The sequence below is a fragment of the Lampris incognitus genome, chromosome 13, assembly GCF_029633865.1.
Source record: "Lampris incognitus isolate fLamInc1 chromosome 13, fLamInc1.hap2, whole genome shotgun sequence".
NCBI classification, from domain to species: domain Eukaryota; kingdom Metazoa; phylum Chordata; class Actinopteri; order Lampriformes; family Lampridae; genus Lampris; species Lampris incognitus.
Window position 1 is genome coordinate 29,710,782 of NC_079223.1, and position 17,669 is coordinate 29,728,450.

Here is a 17,669-nt window from a genome sequence, read left to right on the forward strand (position 1 = left end):
TGTTCAGCTTTGGCTTTATACACACACACACACACACACACACACACACACACACACACACAAGGAATTTTACTTGGTGGGGTTGCTCACAAACATGTAGGACACAACCCAAGGTTATGAATATTTGATTAGTAAAGGGACATTACAGAAGAAATGGTGGGTCTCTCATGCATAGTGCATGCAAATAGTAGCGCAAAAAGTAAACTCTGTAAACAAGAGCAATTAGAGGAGTCTACAAAGTAAGACTGGTGGGTTAACAATCTTTAACGCAAATCATAGAATAAACCAGGATGTATGTGGGCACATAAAATCGGGAAGAAAGTATCAATAGCAATGCAATATTCATCTTGTTTATATAACATTTAGTCTTTCATCTGTGCATTTTCTAGTTTTAAATTGATTGTACATCACTGCTGTCCTCTACTGGCCAATTGGATTAATTACACTAGTCAACTGCTCCATCAGCAGACAATAACGCATTTCCCAAAACCTTTTACCCAAACAAACTACCTGATACTGCATAGGGTTACACATAACTGAAAGTATTGTGTTTTAGTCATAGTCTGTTTAGAAGACAACTGACCTGTTTTTGCAACGTTTAACACATTGACAACCATAACTTTTAGCCAGTCTCCACTACTCTTTTTCCCTGATTGACAAGATTCCCAATACTGTTCTGATGTGGTAAATACATCCCTGCAGTCCTCCATCCATCCATCCATCCATCTGAACCACTTATCCTGCTCTCAGGGTCCCGGGGATGCTGGAGCCTATCCCAGCAGTCATTGGGTGGCAGGCAGGGAGACACCCTGGACAGGCCACCAAACCATCACACACACACATGCATTCTTACCTAGGGACAATTTAGTATGGGCGATTCACCTAATTTACATATCTTTGGACTGTGGGAGGAAACCGGAGCCCCCGGAAGAAACCCATGCAGACACGGGGAGAACATGCAAACTCCACACAGAGGACTACCCAGGATTACCCACCAAGGTTAGACTACCCTGGGGCTCGAACCCAGGACCTTCTTGCTGTGAGATGACTGCGCTAACCACCGTGCCGCCCTGCAGTCCCCTAAAGAGGAACAATTTGTTGGCTACGTGAACAAACCCGTCAAATGTTGTGGCAGCCTTGCCTTTCCAAAATAAGTGACTGCAGAAGTGAATTGCTAAGGCAAAGATGTTGTGACTGTACGCTACATAAGAACACGACTTAGAATGTATACCTGTTAAAACGCCATCGATACCAACAACAACTACGTGCTGGCTGCAAAGCAACCCATCATCTGCCATGCATAGATGTTATCAATGGATTCTGACCTCATTTTACAGGTTTTTGAATACTTTTATTTAAATACTATTCAAACAGATATGACATTTTCTCTGAACGAAAGGAAATAACTTTAGTACAAACAAAAACAGCAAAAAAATACTTTTATTGAAATAATCCAAAATCATTCTATGCAATAGAAAAGCAATCACATGTGATGTGGTCGTGAAATATTCTTAAACATACATACATACATATACATACATACACACACAAGCACATCAGGCACAATTTTGGTAATCATCTGTCATTAGTGCAGTGAATGCCCAAATTACAGCAGGCTTCTAAAACACACAACAATGATATCAAATGAATGACGCAAGACAGCACAGCAAAACGTAACATCGAAAATATGAGTTTGTGACCGCTAAAAGCAAGGCTGGCTGTTTAAGAAACATCTGACAAGATCATCCCTGCGATACAAGGGAATGACATTCAACTAACAAGGCCGATTCAGTTCCTGAGACCAAACAGTCGACACAAGCCTGTGCAGCAGAGATTCGTGCAGTGATATCCAAGGACACATTGGGGGGGGGGGGGGGGGGATACTGCAACATTGACCAAGGTTTCGTTTTTAATACACTTGCAATGGTTGCAAGGGAGTGCCTCATCACCCAAATAAATTATTTTACATATTTTATACAAAGCAGCTTTGACTCCTTCTAATAGGACTGTTCCCCTCCCACGCCAATCAAACCAGCCCCCTGTGGTCCACATGCGTTCAACATTTTTACCCATCTCAAAGCTACAAGAGGAAAAACCCACCTGAGGTCTCCTGTGATACGTCAATGTATGTAAATAGCTACTGAATGTTTTCATGCCTTGGTGGCCGTATTGTCCCACCCCGAGTCGCTGAATCGACTGACAAATCACGATATAAGCTGAAGGACGTCAGACTTTGGGAGGCACTGTTGAATCAAGAAGCAACAAAGTGCATTCATGCCAAAATAAAAAAAAACGGATGAGAAGTAGCTTTGGCTGAAACAGCAAGGCAGAGTGACCATCTAAAGCAATTGATAAAGGTTCAACTCCAGCCAAACTTTGGCAAGAAAACAAAATGTCAGACTACAAATAAATCTAAAGACAAACAGCCCACATTTAATTGCAAGCACCACTTAACTTTCAGCGCCTGTATTATTATACAGAGGGCGAGCAAGAGGACCTACTGCAGCAGATGAGGTTGAAGTGATAACCATATGCATCAGTTTTCAATGACAACTCAAAACATGTAAACATTTCAAGTAGACGTTAACAGTGCCTTGGTGCAGCGAGGTTAGCATGTTATACCTAGTTTTGGTTCAAATTCTTTATTTCTCACAAGTATTTATTTATTGGCCTGCCAAAATTGCCAGCGAACAGCTTTAGGAAACACAACCAAGAGAAAGATGGCATTCGACAAGGGCTCAAGCAAAATATCCCAAATGGGTGCAATCCGCTGCACTTTTATCCTCCCGTGGATTTCTGAGATCAGATGTGGGTCGAACAGAAATGACCATCGCGTTCGTTAACCTTCTGAAAGCGTCCAACGGGTGGACTTTATTGTCACCTGGACAGCTCAGTGTCAGCTGTGCCTACTCCAAGACGAAATATATTAAATATCCATTACATCTCCCTGCGATTGTCTAGACATGTTATGTGTGGCTAAATCCCATCCATGTGGAGCCTAAAAGAGGCAAAAACGTAAAAAAAAAAATAAAAAAAAATTTGCAAGAATTCTGGTCTGGACTGTCTACCACAAATGGATGTGATAAAAGGGAAAAGTCTCATGCTCACGTCATATTGGTCAATCAAATAATAAAAAAAAAGCCAAGGTAATAGACAGATGGGAAGTATTTCAAAACAAAATGAGGGTGCTGAGAAATCAAAAACGTCTTTCAACCCACCCGACCAGCAGGTAGGGAGCTCGGACAGGGCACGCGGGGCGTCTAACTCACTGCCTCTCTTCAGACCAATCAAAATCACATTGAAACCGACGTTTCCATTAACATCCTTGTTACAAAACACAACCGAGATGTAAATGTCTGAAAAAATCCTTTTCTTGCAAACGAAACTGATCCCAGCCCAGTGGTCAAATGAATAAATAATATCTCTCACATAACACTCACTTGGCTTTGTTTCCAATACCGTTTCAGGGGGAACAGGAGAGAATGTGACACCAACTCAGGGAAGTGTCTATTCATCCAAGTGATTTAAATCCGTGCTCTTTTTTTATGAGAAATATAATAATGTCGCTGCACAATGTTGCAGCTATATTAGCAAAAAAACACGTTATGGATCAAGTGTCGGATACGGTGTCACATATACAGTTGAAAAGCAACAAATTAATTCAACAGATGCAAAGTAAAGACATGCAGCATTTCTTTTACCTAATAATAACAAAAACAACAACAACAACACACTACATTCGTGCAACAAAAGACATACAGTAATACACTTGACATTTCACTTGATGTTGCAGATTTTCATATGAAAATTAGACATTTGCCATTGTAATTATGTGCCCCATACTCAATGTTAAGTCAATGACGTTTGCTGGCGGTACAAATAAAAAGACATTTTCAATGACGGAACGAGCTGTGCTCTTATTTTTTTTTTTTTACACTGAGCACTGAACATAGACTAACTAGACACAAGACAGCTGATATTTGGAGTGACTGGTGGACCCTTAACATGACACTGTTATTGTGAAAACTCAAAAATAGGCACAATCTGACCAGTGAAACCAAACGGAGCACCTACTGCTTTCATGTCATGACTGTTTCCACTGGCAGTGTTTGGGAGCTTATATAACCGTGAGTTTTGGATATGACAAACATCCTTGTAACAAAGCTCAGTCACCGATTCACTTGTTACTTGGTCAAGCAAACCTTTTTTTTTTAACCCCCCCACCCCTTTTCTCCCCGATTGCACCCAGCCGATTACCCCAATCTTCTGAGCCGTCCCAGTCGCTGCTCCACCCCCTCTGCCGATCTGGGAAGGGCTGCAGGCTACCACATGCTTCCTCTGATAGATGTGGAGTCGCCAGCCGTCTCTTTTCACCTGACAGTGAGGAGTTTCACCAGGGGGATGTAGCATGTGGGAGGATCATGCTATTCCCGCCAGTTCCCCCTCCTCCCCGAACAGGCGCCCCAACCAACCAGAGGAGGTGCCAGTGCAGTGAGCAGGACACATACCCACACCCGGCTTCCCACTCGCAGACACGGCCAATTGTGTCTGCAGGGACGCCAACCAAGTCAGAGGTAACACGGGGACTTGAACCGGCGATCCCCGTGTTGGTAGGCAATGGAATAGACCACTACGCTACCCAGACGCCCCTCAAGCAAACATTTTAAAAACACAAATCAAACATGGCTTAGTCAAGTGGGGTTATCTTTAGGATCATAGACGGAAGCTTTGCAGTGATGGCATTAAACTAGAAGGTCACTTTGTAAAAAATACTTATTTAAGATGTATACCAGCAGTTTTCTGGGGTCGGGGAATCTTTAAGAACCTGAAGCAAAAAAAACTGACAGCATTTGGATTTCTAGATCCATCTCAAACCAAACCCAGACCTGCTGAGCTGAGCAAGGAAAGACTCCTGTTCCTTTGTCTTTATCCCCTAAAAGTATGTACTCACTCTGTCCCGCCACGCAATTAAAAAAATTGTCAAGAGTTTTGTTCCAAAATGAAAAATGAACCAAGTGACACAAGTGCCAGCTCTGGTTACAAAAAGACCCCCCCCCCCAAAAAAAGAGAAAAATAAATTAAAAGTATATCTTAAAGCACATTGGAGTCACTAATTTTAGTCGACAAAGAGAAAACACTGTGAATGACTGGATTCTCTGTTTAGGAGAAATTGCATGACATCCAACTATGAGCTCTTTCATTCCAAATGTGGATGCAAATCAGTTTGGAAACAACCTTTTCATTTAGTTATTGTAAAACAGATGAACAGATCCATAGTTCTGCACAACCCTTTTAAAGGAAACACAGGTCCGTGGCCGAGACAGAGCGAGTCACAAGTAAATACTTTAGGGAGTGTGGATTGTAATAGGAGCACAAGCTCAGCTTCCTGCAACAACGATGCCCGTGTCCACTAGAGAGCCATGCTTTTCTAAAAAGTCCCAGTGTGAGAAGAACTGGTTGTGACTTTTGCTGTTTCTGCGGCTATATCTTGAAAATTATTTAGAAGAATGCCACTCTTTTTTCTAAACTACGAAATATCTGGTTTTGCAGGTCATTAAGAATGTGCCTATCTGTTGGCATTCTAGGTTACATGCAACACAGTCTTTACTCTAGTGGACACAAAGCCTGTCTCAAATCTCCATCTTGTAATACAGCATTGAGAAGTGCCAAAAAGCAGCCGACACACAGTGTTAAAGCATTATAAAGGCCATATAAATAGTTGTGATATAAATATGTGCACACAAAAACGGACACGTCACTTTCGATGAAGCTCATGCAACGGTAATGCAGTGTCTATCCAAGTCTGACATCAAGTCAAAATACTACGATGGCCATTTTGGAAAAGGAGCTTTGCCCTCATTTTAAGCGATATGATGTACTTAACTCCACACACTGAAGATGCCACGGTACCCCAAGTGACTGACGCCGATATCTCAACCTAAAGCTGCCAACTTGAAAGTTACAAACCATTCTTAAATAAAATAACAGTGAACACTTTGACCTATCGAGATTAGCGCACTGAGTCAGGTGCAAGGTGTCTTCCATAGCGTGGTTGTAACTACTTCAGGCAGACATGAAATGGCTGCCAGTAGGCAATTAGATAATTACAGTTGAACACAAAATGGCTGCTGCTGAGTTATTACTGGCAGTTCAATTTGGGGTTACTGAGCCAAGCCCAGATCTGAATCATCTCCTGTGGGGTTCGAGGGTGAACAAGCATCAAGCTCTTATATGCACAGGGATTAGATCTATACTTCTCCTCAATGTCAAAAGTCCTGAAGCCCTTATGCTTTTCAGGGGCCAACCCCAGTTTCCTAAGGCACATGCCCGTATAGACATCATCTATGGGGTAGAGGGCCACTTGTTGTGATACGTTGTGCAGACGTGCAGCTAGGTCCCCAGAGTAGAGGTAACCTCCACCCCCTGCGTATGGAGGGTACATCCCAACGTACATGCTCTCCGGGATAAAGTACTTGACCTTCTTGTCACGGTGTGGCCCTGCATTGGTGATGACATCACCCACAAACAGGTCCCTGGCCCTGGGCCCTGACAGGCCTTTGAGGAAGTCCAGGATGCGGAACGTGTTGACAAAGACGTCATCATCCCCTTTGAAGATGTACTGGGCCCCTGGGCAGCGGGCTTGTATCCAATCCAGGAAGAGCACCTCCTTGACGGTAAGGTTGAAGAAGGAGTCCCGGTAGTCCCACTGGACAATGTCCTTGTGTCGGGTGCTCTCAAATTGCAGCATCTCAGACAGATCAGGGTGGTAGTCCACTGCTGTGGCGTTGCCAAGCAGGAACACAGTTGCCACTGTCCGATTGGCCAGGATGCCTGCCTGTCCCCAAGACTGACGAATGGCCTGCCGGCGGTCGAAGTGTGGGGCCAGTGATTTGACAGCCAGCAGCAGGAAAGGTGGGTCCTTGCATAGGTGATGCTGGTCCACCAACAGGGGATAGGAGCGGCAGCGCATATAAAGTAGGAAGTCCTTAAAGCGGCCAGGTAGGGAGTTGTAGTCTTTCACCTGAGTGGTGACCTTTAGGTCAGGCTTGCAAGGGTCAGAGGTCAAATCTGTGTCATTCAGCCAATCAGGTATGTTGGTTGTATTTATATATCTGTAGTTAGCAGAGAGGATGGGGTTATTCTGTAGATCCAGAATCTGCTGCTGACGGTTCCAGTAAGCCTGGTTGGGGACCAGTTTGGTCCAGAAAGGCTTGGTGGGGATGTGGACTTTGTTGCGCCCATTCTTGTCTTGGCTGTTGTGCCGTGAAACCAGAATGAAGATGAAGAGGTTCACCATCATCACCGTCATCAGAACCTTTAGCCTCCTCCGCGGCAACACCATGGTGACGTTCTCCCCGCTCACCACCTACACACAGATACACAATTAACCAATACACTTCTATATAAAAGACACACACACACACACACACACACACACACACACATTATATATATATATAAATAAAAGAGAGACAGATCATTAATAATGATTGTTTATAATGATCATTTCCCTTCTACAGTGAGGTTATAGTTATAGTGTCGGCATGTTCAAGAAAACGATAAATTAAAAGAAGGTGAGTCAAATCAGTTTTTGATGATTTCAACATTTATAGGATTTTCCCAAGTAATGTCTGAAAGAGACGTTTCAAGAAACCAAACTTAACTACTTGGGCTTTCTCAACAGGAAGTGCTCCTGGAAACAAACATGTCCTAGTCATTTCTTGGCTCTATATAACAAGCAAATGCTGTGTCCTTTGTCATGCCCCCTTTCTCCCATTTGCTTACTTATTCCCTCACGTGTCCTAAATTGCTGAATGACTCCAGGTGTATCCCCATGTGTCCAAAATTTTCCCCTAGTTTTTTATATAGTGCACAATATTCACCTTCTTCCATTTTGTGTCCCAACCGTAACTGTAAAATTTATTCCCCATTTAGTGCCCTCCAAAATTTCCACAATTCAAGTGAAAATGTAATGTTCAACATATGTACACTACCTTATGGTAAAAATACCACAATGCAGTGTTTTGCTTTTTCTCCACTCTGCCTGTGCACTCTTTTCACTGTCAATTACTGCATGAGGGGACAATAAGAAGCTGCAAAATGATGATGTTTGAGTACTATACGCAGTGTTTCCTGTGGAACAAGAGGTGTGCCGTGGGGGCAATGTGAACCTGGGGGGTGGACTACTGAAAAAAAAATGCAGACATACTTGTTTTACACACTATACACACACACACACTATATACACACACACACACACACACACACACATATATATATATGCTTAGTGACAAAGCTTGCAGGATTTGTTGGGGCAGTTTACTCTTCAGGGCTTCTCGTAGAACACTTCCATGGCCCTTTGATATAAGAAGTCCTTGAGAGGAGGCTCATTAATAGATCGCAGCATGCAGGCTGCTAGCATAATTTCATACATTACTATAACCAGCTATGAGTCAGTTAAAAGTAAATTAAAATAGCCTAAAACCGGTCACCTGCCACTAGGGTTCGGAGCCCCTGATCTCGAAAGGTAACATATACAATCACTTTGATTTAGGCCAAAAAGGAAGCATAGGGATTAGATGAAGTGCAGCGGACCTTGAGACGATCGCTGCCCACAGCATCTTCCGACCACCCGGCCAGACCAAATGCTACCGCAAGTGGTGCAATCACCCCCAGAAGAGAGCCAGGATAAGAGCTAAGCTAACCCAGCTTGGTCGTAAGAGAGCAAGCAAGAGAGATGCATCCCCCCTCACCCCCCCTAACTAAACGGCTTCTCTGTTTACCTACATCATCTGTTTTTCTTTTCCTTGGAAAATACCAAAGTAAGCTAATTTTCTTAAATTAGTGCTGCTAACCTATGATTTCTATGAGTGTTTTAGTACTGCAACATCGTCCAGGATCAAGATACTGTGTGTGTGTGTGTGTGTGTGTGTGTGTGTGTGTGTGTGTGTGTGTGTGTGTGTGTGTGTGTGTGTGTGTGTGTGTGTATAAATATAATACACTCACACAGGAATAAAAGTTTAATACATTACAGTGCAAGCCTGTTTCATGCATCGCACACTCATCAGCTGCTAATGTGGTTAACGTGGAACCACATTAGCAGCTGTTGAGTGTGCGATGCATGAAACTGGCCTGTACTGCAATGTATTAAACTTTTTTTCCTGTATCAGTATTGATATTCTGCTCCTCAATAGTTGAGCACTCACAACACCATTGACAGTTTCGGGAAAAAAATGCTATATATATCCATCCATCCATCCATTATCTGAACCGCTTATCCAGCTCTCAGGGTCGCAGGAATGCTGGAGCCTATTCCAGCAGTCGTTGGGCGGCAGGCGGGAAGACACACTGGACAGGCTGCCAGGCCATCACAGGGCCGACACACACACACACACACACACACACACACACATTCATACCTCAGGGCAATTTAGTATGGCCAATTCACCTGACCTACACGTCTTTGGACTGTGGGAGGAAACTGGGGCCCCTGGAGGAAACCCACGCAGACACGGAGAGAACATGCACGCTCCACACACAGGACGACCCAGGGTGACCCACCAAGGTTGGACTACCCCGGGGCTCGAACCCAGGACCTTCTTGCTGTGAGGCGACCACACTAACCACTGCGCCACTGTGCTGCATATGTATGTGTGTGTGTATATATATATATATATATTAGGGCTGTCAAAATTGATGCGTTAATGCGGATTAATCCATCATCATGATTAATCTGATTAAAAATTATAACAATTAACCCATCTGCGCCGCAAAATGACTCAAAATCCCTGAAACGTCTCTGGCAACGCATTTTGGGCAGTTTGTCCTAGTACAGTTACCGTCACACATGCCGCCACGCATGCGCAAATGGGCAGTTGATCCGGTAGTGACAGAACCAACCAACTCGATAAGGAAGTATGGAAGACGCTAAACAGCACGTTGGCCCTCTCGGTGGGAAATTTGAATACAAAAAAAAAAAAACCAAGACGGAAGTCGACCAACATAAAGTATTGTGCACACTCTGCAGGAAGGAGTTTTCTTTTCACCGAAGCACTTCCAGCTTAAAATACCACATTAATGCGAAGCATCCGCTAGTCGGGGATTCTGCTAGCACTTCGGCTGACGCGTCGCCCAGCTTGCGACAAACCACCCTCACGGAATGTCTCACACTGTTCCGTGTGAGAAGCTGTTCTCAGTTGCAGGCAACATTGTAAATAAGAAGCGGCCAGCTCTCCTCTCGGACAATGTCAACAAGTTAGTCTGTATTAGTAGCTGGCTGAAAAAGGAGTAACAGGGCAACATTAATGTGGACAAATGTTTGTTTTGAAAAAGAGAGTCAACAAAGTTTTTTGTTAACACAAACTGTTAAAGGTGTTTAATAAACATGTTAAGTGCATACATATTCCCTTCTTTCTTGAGTCTGTTTGCTCATGCAAAATGAAACGCGATTAATATATAGATTAAAAAATGAATGATATTTAATCGTGATTAATCGAAATTAATCCACAGCAACCCTGTGATTAATCTGATTAAAAATTTTGATCGTTTGACAGCACTAATATAGATAGATAGATAGATAGATAGATAGATAGATAGATAGATAGATAGATAGATAGATAGATAGATAGATAGATAGATATTGATATATCGATGTTGTGACATGAGACTAGATATTGTCTGGGATTTTGGATATTGTAATATGGCATAAGTGTTGTCTTTTCCTGGTCTTAAAGGCTGCATTACAGTAAGCTGATGTAATTTTTTTGAACTTACCAGACTGTTCTATCATTTGCCTTTTACCCACTTAGTTATTATATAGGCATTACTGACTATCATTTATCAAAAATATGGTTGTGTAAATGTTTGGTGAAAGCACCAATAGTCATCCCCAAAACATCGATATCAAGGTCCATTCCATTCCATCCATTATCCGAACCGCTTATCCTGCTGTCAGGGTCACGGGGATGCTGGAACCTATCCCAGCAGTAATTGGGCGGCAGGCGGGGAGACACCCTAGACAGGCCACCAGGCCACACACACACACACACACACACACACACACACACACACACACACACACACACACACATTCATACCTAGGGACAATTTAGTATGGCCGATTCACCTGACCTACGTCTTTGGACTGTGGGAGGAAACTGGAGCACAGCCCGGGGCCATTCAGCCCTGGGCTGAATGGCCCCGGGGCTAATTTTTTGAAATACCGAGGTATTGATAAGGTGCGAGCTTAACGGTCCTGCTATCGGTACTTCACTTCGGTAGTCACTTTTTTCGTATTTTTTCTCACTAGATAAAAGTTATCTTGCACTTATCTTGCACATTTATCTCATCTCACCAACTCCATCAAATATCCACTTTGCATATTATATATTTTCACTACTCTCCCAGAATTTATGATCGTCTGTTTAAACGCGACTCACTCTGCCTACCTGCGGCTGGGGCGGGGGCAGTTACACATAGTACACACACACACACACACACACACACACGCTCGCAGCTCGCACGAAGGGCAGAGAAGCGATGGCGGAGAGAAAATGGTCAAAAGTTTGGCTCTATTTCACTAGAGCCGACAATGAAACAGCCCGTTGCCACAATTGTGATACTAGTGTCAAATATCCACATTGTATATTAGGCTATATGTTCGCTATTCTCCCAGAGAGGATGAGAGGTCTGTCTCTCAACATGACTGCCTGCCTGCAGGCTGTGTGTGTGTGAGCGAGTGCGCTGAGGGCAGAGAGGCGGGGCTCTGGGCAGTGAGTGACACACAAACAGATAAACACAGGCGCACGTGCTTGCGATGCTAGGAGGCTCCGTGTGACGTGATGGCGGAGAGAGCAAAACATTCTAAAGTTTGGCTTTATTTCACTAGAGCTGACAATGAAACAGCCCGTTGCCACAATTGTGATAAGCATTTTGCATGCAAGGGTTGCAACACTAACAATCTTTCAAAGCACCTTACCAAAGTGCATCATCTCTTCATTCGAGAGGACAAGTGTACGGTACCGATAAGAGTACCGTTAAGAGTAGTAGTATCGATCAAACCCTTTAGGGGCTCAACCCGTGCTGTGAGGCGACTGTGCTAACCACTGCACCGCCCGATATCAAGGTATTATGTCCAAAAATATCATGATATTTGATTTTGTCTATATCATCCAGCCCTTAACATATGTGTATAGTGTATGTGTGTGTGTGTGTGTGTGTGTGTGTGTGTATATATATACACTGCTCAAAAAAATAAAGGGAACACCTAAAAACACAATATAGACCTCGATGAATGAAATATTTCAGCTGAAAATCTTTATTTATTAGACAGAGAAATGTGTTTAGAGCAAAATAACCTAAGAATGATCAATGGAAATCAAAATCATTAGCCCATTAAGGTCTGGATTCAGAATCATACTCAAAATCAAAGTGGAAAATGAGAACATAGGCTGATCTAACTTCTGTGGAAATTCTTCAAGACGATTCAAAATGAGGCTCAGTAGTGTGTGTGGCCTCCACGTGCCTGTAGGCACTCCCTACAACGTCTGGGCATGCTCCTGATGAGACGACGGATGGTCTCCTGAGGGATCTCCTCCCAGACCTGGATCAGGGCATCGGTCAACTCCTGGACAGTCTGTGGTGCGACATCGCGTTGGCGGATGGTACGAGACATGATGTCCCAGAGGTGCTCGATTGGATTCAGGTCTGGGGAACGTGCAGGCCAGTCCATAGCATCAATGCCCTCGACATACAGGAACTGCTGACACACTCTGGCCACATGAGGACGAGCATTGTCATGCATGAGCAGGAACCCAGGGCCCACTGCACCAGCATATGGTCTGACAATGGGTCTGAGGATCTCATCCCGGTACGTAATGGCAGTCATGGTACCTCTGGCTAGCACGTAGAGGTCTGTGCGGCCCTCCAAGGATATGCCTCCCCAGACCATCACTGACCCACCGCCATACCGGTCATGCTGGAGGATGTTGCAGGCAGCAGAACGTTCTCCACAGCGTCTCCAGACTCTCTCATGTCTGTCACATGTGTTCAGTGTGAACCTGCTCTCATCTGTGAAGAGCACAGGGCGCCAATGGCGAATCTGCCAACCAAGATGTTCTCTGGCAAAGGTCAATCGGGCTGCACGGTGTTGGGCTGTGAGCACAGGCCCCAATTGTGGACGTTGGGCCCTCATACCATCCTCATGCATTCTGTTTCTCACTGTTTGAGAAGAAACCTGCACATTAGTGGACTGTTGAAGGTCGTTTTGTAGGGCTCCGGCAGTGCTCCTCCTGTTCCTCCTTGCACAAAGGACCAGATAGCGGTCCTGCTGCGGGGTTGTTGTCCTCCTGCGGCCCCCTCCACGTCTCCTGGTGTACTGGCCTGTTTCCTGGTACCTCCTCCATGCTCTGGACACTGTGCTGGGAGACACATCAAATCTTCTTGCCACAGCACGCATTGATGTGCCATCCTGGATGAGCTGCACTACCTGAGCAACTTCTGTAGGTTGCAGATACCACCTCATGCCACCTCTAGTGGTGAGGGCACTAGCAAAATGAAAAACTAACCAAAGATCGGCCAGAAAAGATGAGGACAGGCAAATGGTCTGTGGCCACCACCTGCAAATCCATTCCTTTTATAGGGGTTGTCTTGCAAATTGTCTAATTTCCACCTGGTGGAAGTTAGACAATTTACCAACAGGTGAAATTGATTCACAAATCAGTGTTGCTTCCTAACTGGACAGGTTGATATCTCAAAAGTGTGATTGACTTGGAGCTACATTGCATTGCTTATGTGTTCCCTTTATTTTTTTGAGCAGTGTATATATATATATAATATAAAGAATTTACTTGACTCACTGGATTATTTTGCTCCTTATTTGTTGAGCATTTTCCCTACCATTGAGTGTTTCTTTTAACAAAGTTATATATATATATATATACACACACACACACACACACACACACACACACACACACACACACACACACACACACACACACACACACAAAAGAAGAATTCTGGAGTGAGTTGGATGATGTGGTGGAGAGAGTACCCAAGGAGGAGAGAGTAGTGTATGGAGTCAAGGGGATAAATGTGAAAGGACAGATGGTGGTGGATTTTGCGAAAAGGATGGAAATGGCTGTGGTGAATACATATTTCAAGAAGAGGGAGGAACACAGGGTGACGTACAAGAGTGGAGGAAAGTGCACACAGGTGGACTATATCTTATGTAGAAGGTGCGATCTAAAAGGGATTGGAGACTGCAAGGTGGTGACAGGGGAGAACGTAGCTAGGCAGCATCGGATGGTGGTCTGTAGGATGACTTTGGAGACCAAGAAGAGGAAGCAAGTGAAGGCAGAGCCGAAGATCAAATGGTGGAAGTTTAAGAAGGAAGACTGTTGTGTGGAGTTCAGGCAGGAGGTAAGACAGGCACTGGGTAGTAGTGAAGAATTGCCAGATGGCTGGGCTAGCACTGCAGAAATAGTGAGGGACATAGCTAGGAAGGTACTTGGTGTGTCATCAGGACAGAGGAAGGAAGACAAGGAGACTTGGTGGTGGAATGAGGAAGTACAGCAAATTATACAGAGGAAGAGGTTGGCAAAGAAGAAGTGGGATAGTCATAGAGATGAAGAAAGCAGGCAGGAGTACAAGGAGACACAGCGTAAAGTGAAGAGAGAGGTGGCAAAGGCAAAGGAAAAGGCATATGGTGAGTTGTATGACAGGTTAGACACTATGGAAGGAGAAAAGGACTTTTACCGATTGGCTAGACAGAGGGACCGAGCTGGGAAGGATGTGCAACAAGTTAGGGTAATCAAAGATAGAGGTGGAAATGTGCTGACAAGCGAGGAGAGTGTGCTGAGAAGGTGGAAGGAGTACTTTGAGGGGCTGATGAATGAAGAAAATGAGAGAGAGAAGGTTGGATGATGTAGGGATAGTGAATCAGGAAGTGCAGTGGATTAGCAAGGAGGAAGTGAGGGCAGCTATGAAGAGGATGAAGAGTGGAAAGGCAGCTGGTCCTGTTGACATACCTGTGGAGGCATGGAGATGTTTAGGAGAGATGGCAGGGGATTTTTTAACTAGATTGTTTAACACAACCTTGGAAAGTGGGAGGATGCCCGAGGAGTGGAGAAGATGCATACTGGTACCGATTTTCAAGGGTGATGTGCAGAACTGTAGCAACTACAGAGGTATAAAGTTGGTCAGCCACGGCATGAAGATATGGGAAAGAGTAATAGAAGCTAGGTTAAGAGGAGAGGTGATGATTAGCGAGCAGCAGTATGGTTTCATGCCATGAAAGAGCACCACAGATGCGATGTTTGCTTTGAGAATGCTGATCAAGAAGTATAGAGAAGGCCAGAAGGAGTTACATTGTGTCTTTGTAGATTTAGAGAAAGCATACGACAGGGTGCCGAGAGAGGAGGTGTGGCATTGTATGAGGATGTCGGGAGTTGCAGAGATGTATGTAGGAGTGGCGCAGGATATTTATGAGGGAAGTGTGACAATGGTGAGGTGTGCGGTTGGAATGACAGATGAGTTCAAGGTGGAGGTGGGATTACATCAAGGATCGGCTCTGAGCCCTTTCTTGTTTGCAATGGTGATGGACAGGTTGACGGACAAGATCAGGCAGGATTCTCCATGGACAATGATGTTCGCGGATGACATTGTGATCTGTAACGAGAGTAGGGTGCAGGTTGAGGACAGCCTGGAGAGGTGGAGGGTGGAGGTATGCACTGGAGAGAAGAGGAATGAAAGTCAGTAGGAGGAAGATGGAATACCTATGCATGAATGAGAGCGAGGACAGTGGTATGGTCAGGATGCAAGGAGCGGAGGTGATGAAGGCATATGAGTTTCAATACTTGGGGTTAACTGTCCAAAGTAACGGGGAGTGCAGGAGAGAGGTGAAGAAGAGTGCAGGCAGGGTGGAGTGGGTGGAGAAGAGTGTCAGGAGTGATTTGCAACAGAAGGGTACCAGCAAGAGTTAAAGGGAAGGTTTACAGGATGGTTGTGAGACCAGCTATGTTATATGGTTTGGAGACAGTGGCACTGACGAAAAGACAGGACGTAGAGCTGGAGGTGGCAGAGTTGAAGATGTTAAGATTTTCACTCGGAGTGACGAAGGACAGGATTAGGAATGATTATATTAGAGGGGCCGCTCAAGTTGGACGGTTTGGAGACAAAGCAAGAGAGGCAAGACTGAGATGGCTTGGACATGCGTGGAGGACATGTGTGTATATTGGGAGAAGGGTGCTGAATATGGAGCTGCCAGGGAAGAAGAAAAGAGGAAGGCCAAAGAGGAGGTTTATGGATGTGGTGAGGGAAGAAATGCAGGTGGCTGGTATGACAGAGGAAGATGCAGAAGACAGGAAGAAATGGAAATGGATGATCCACTGTGGCGACCCCTAACGGGAGCAGCCAAAAGTGGTAGTATATATATATATATATATATATATATATATACAAAAAATTGAAATTTTTGTACATTGCACATTTCCCTTCCCCATTGGACAATGTGCACGTGATGTGTATGACGAGGCAGTAGACAGTATGTCCTTCCTCAAGTAGTTTTATTGACAGCTGTTGATTGCTTATAGCATGAAACAGGCTTGTACTGTCTCATAGAGAATTTACTTGATTAACTGGATTATATTTATATGTATATGTATATATATATATATATATATATGTGTGTGTGTGTGTGAATGTGTATACATATGTGTGTGTATATATATATATATTTATATGTTTTCCTTCTTTCAGCTTTTTCCCTGTTTTTCAGGGGTCGCCACAGCAGATTTTACAGTTTCCATCAGGACCCTGTGAGGGCACAGTACCAAATGCTGACCGTTGTTCGATCCGGTATGGTCTTGTCAATCTGCATATTGATTTGGCAAAATTTTACGTCGGATGCCCTTCCTGACACAACCACTAACCCTATGGACGGGGGCACAGGGAAAGCGCTGGATGCCATCCCAGTATTCATGGACTTGCGCCCATGCCTGTCGCTATATATATTTATATGTATGTATACATATAAATTTGTAATTTGTGATATTGGGCTATACAAATAAAATTGACAAAATTGACACACGCACACGCACACACACACACACACACACATATACATATATGCCAATAGACAAATACCATTAACCATGTATGTAGACCTTCCCCTCACCCTTACTGGACGGTTAGCGATCACATGTTTTTGAATGTAGGCACCTTCCCCTTCCCCATTGGACGTTGTGCACGTGATATGCATGTTGAGACAGTTAATATTATGTTCTTTCCCAAGTAGCTTTATTGACAGCCGATAATTGCTTATGGCATGAAACAGGCTTGTACCGTCAAATAAATATATATATATATATATATATATATATATATATATATATATATATATATATATATATATATATATATATATATATACTAGAAGAACCCCGCTACAATGTAGCGGTTTGGTTATCCACCCATCTAAATCTCCCTCCTCTTCATCCTGCCAGCTAACCGCCTTCCCCCTGCCCCTAAACCCCCCCCACTCCAACTCCCTCCCCCCAGATGCTCAGAATCATCTGAAATGCCGAGAAAAGTGGTCTGTAGCCATTTTTAGAAAATGAATATTTTGCATAATTATATTTTAATTTTCTGCTATTTTTCTGGTCCTCTCT

At 44.0% G+C, this 17,669-nt stretch overlaps 1 protein-coding gene across 2 annotated transcripts in view; it reads right to left on the reverse strand.

The window, feature by feature from the left end:
- Nucleotides 1-4,266: 4,266 nt before the first annotated feature.
- b3gnt2b (UDP-GlcNAc:betaGal beta-1,3-N-acetylglucosaminyltransferase 2b) overlaps nt 4,267-17,669 on the reverse strand; it is a 40,273-nt gene continuing 26,870 nt past the window's right edge. For both annotated transcript variants that reach the window (XM_056292054.1, XM_056292055.1), the window contains exon 3: nt 4,267-7,366. In XM_056292054.1, coding sequence (XP_056148029.1) covers nt 6,140-7,342 — 1,203 coding nt within the window. In that variant the 5' untranslated portion in view covers nt 7,343-7,366 and the 3' untranslated portion in view covers nt 4,267-6,139. The remainder of the gene's footprint in view (nt 7,367-17,669) is intronic.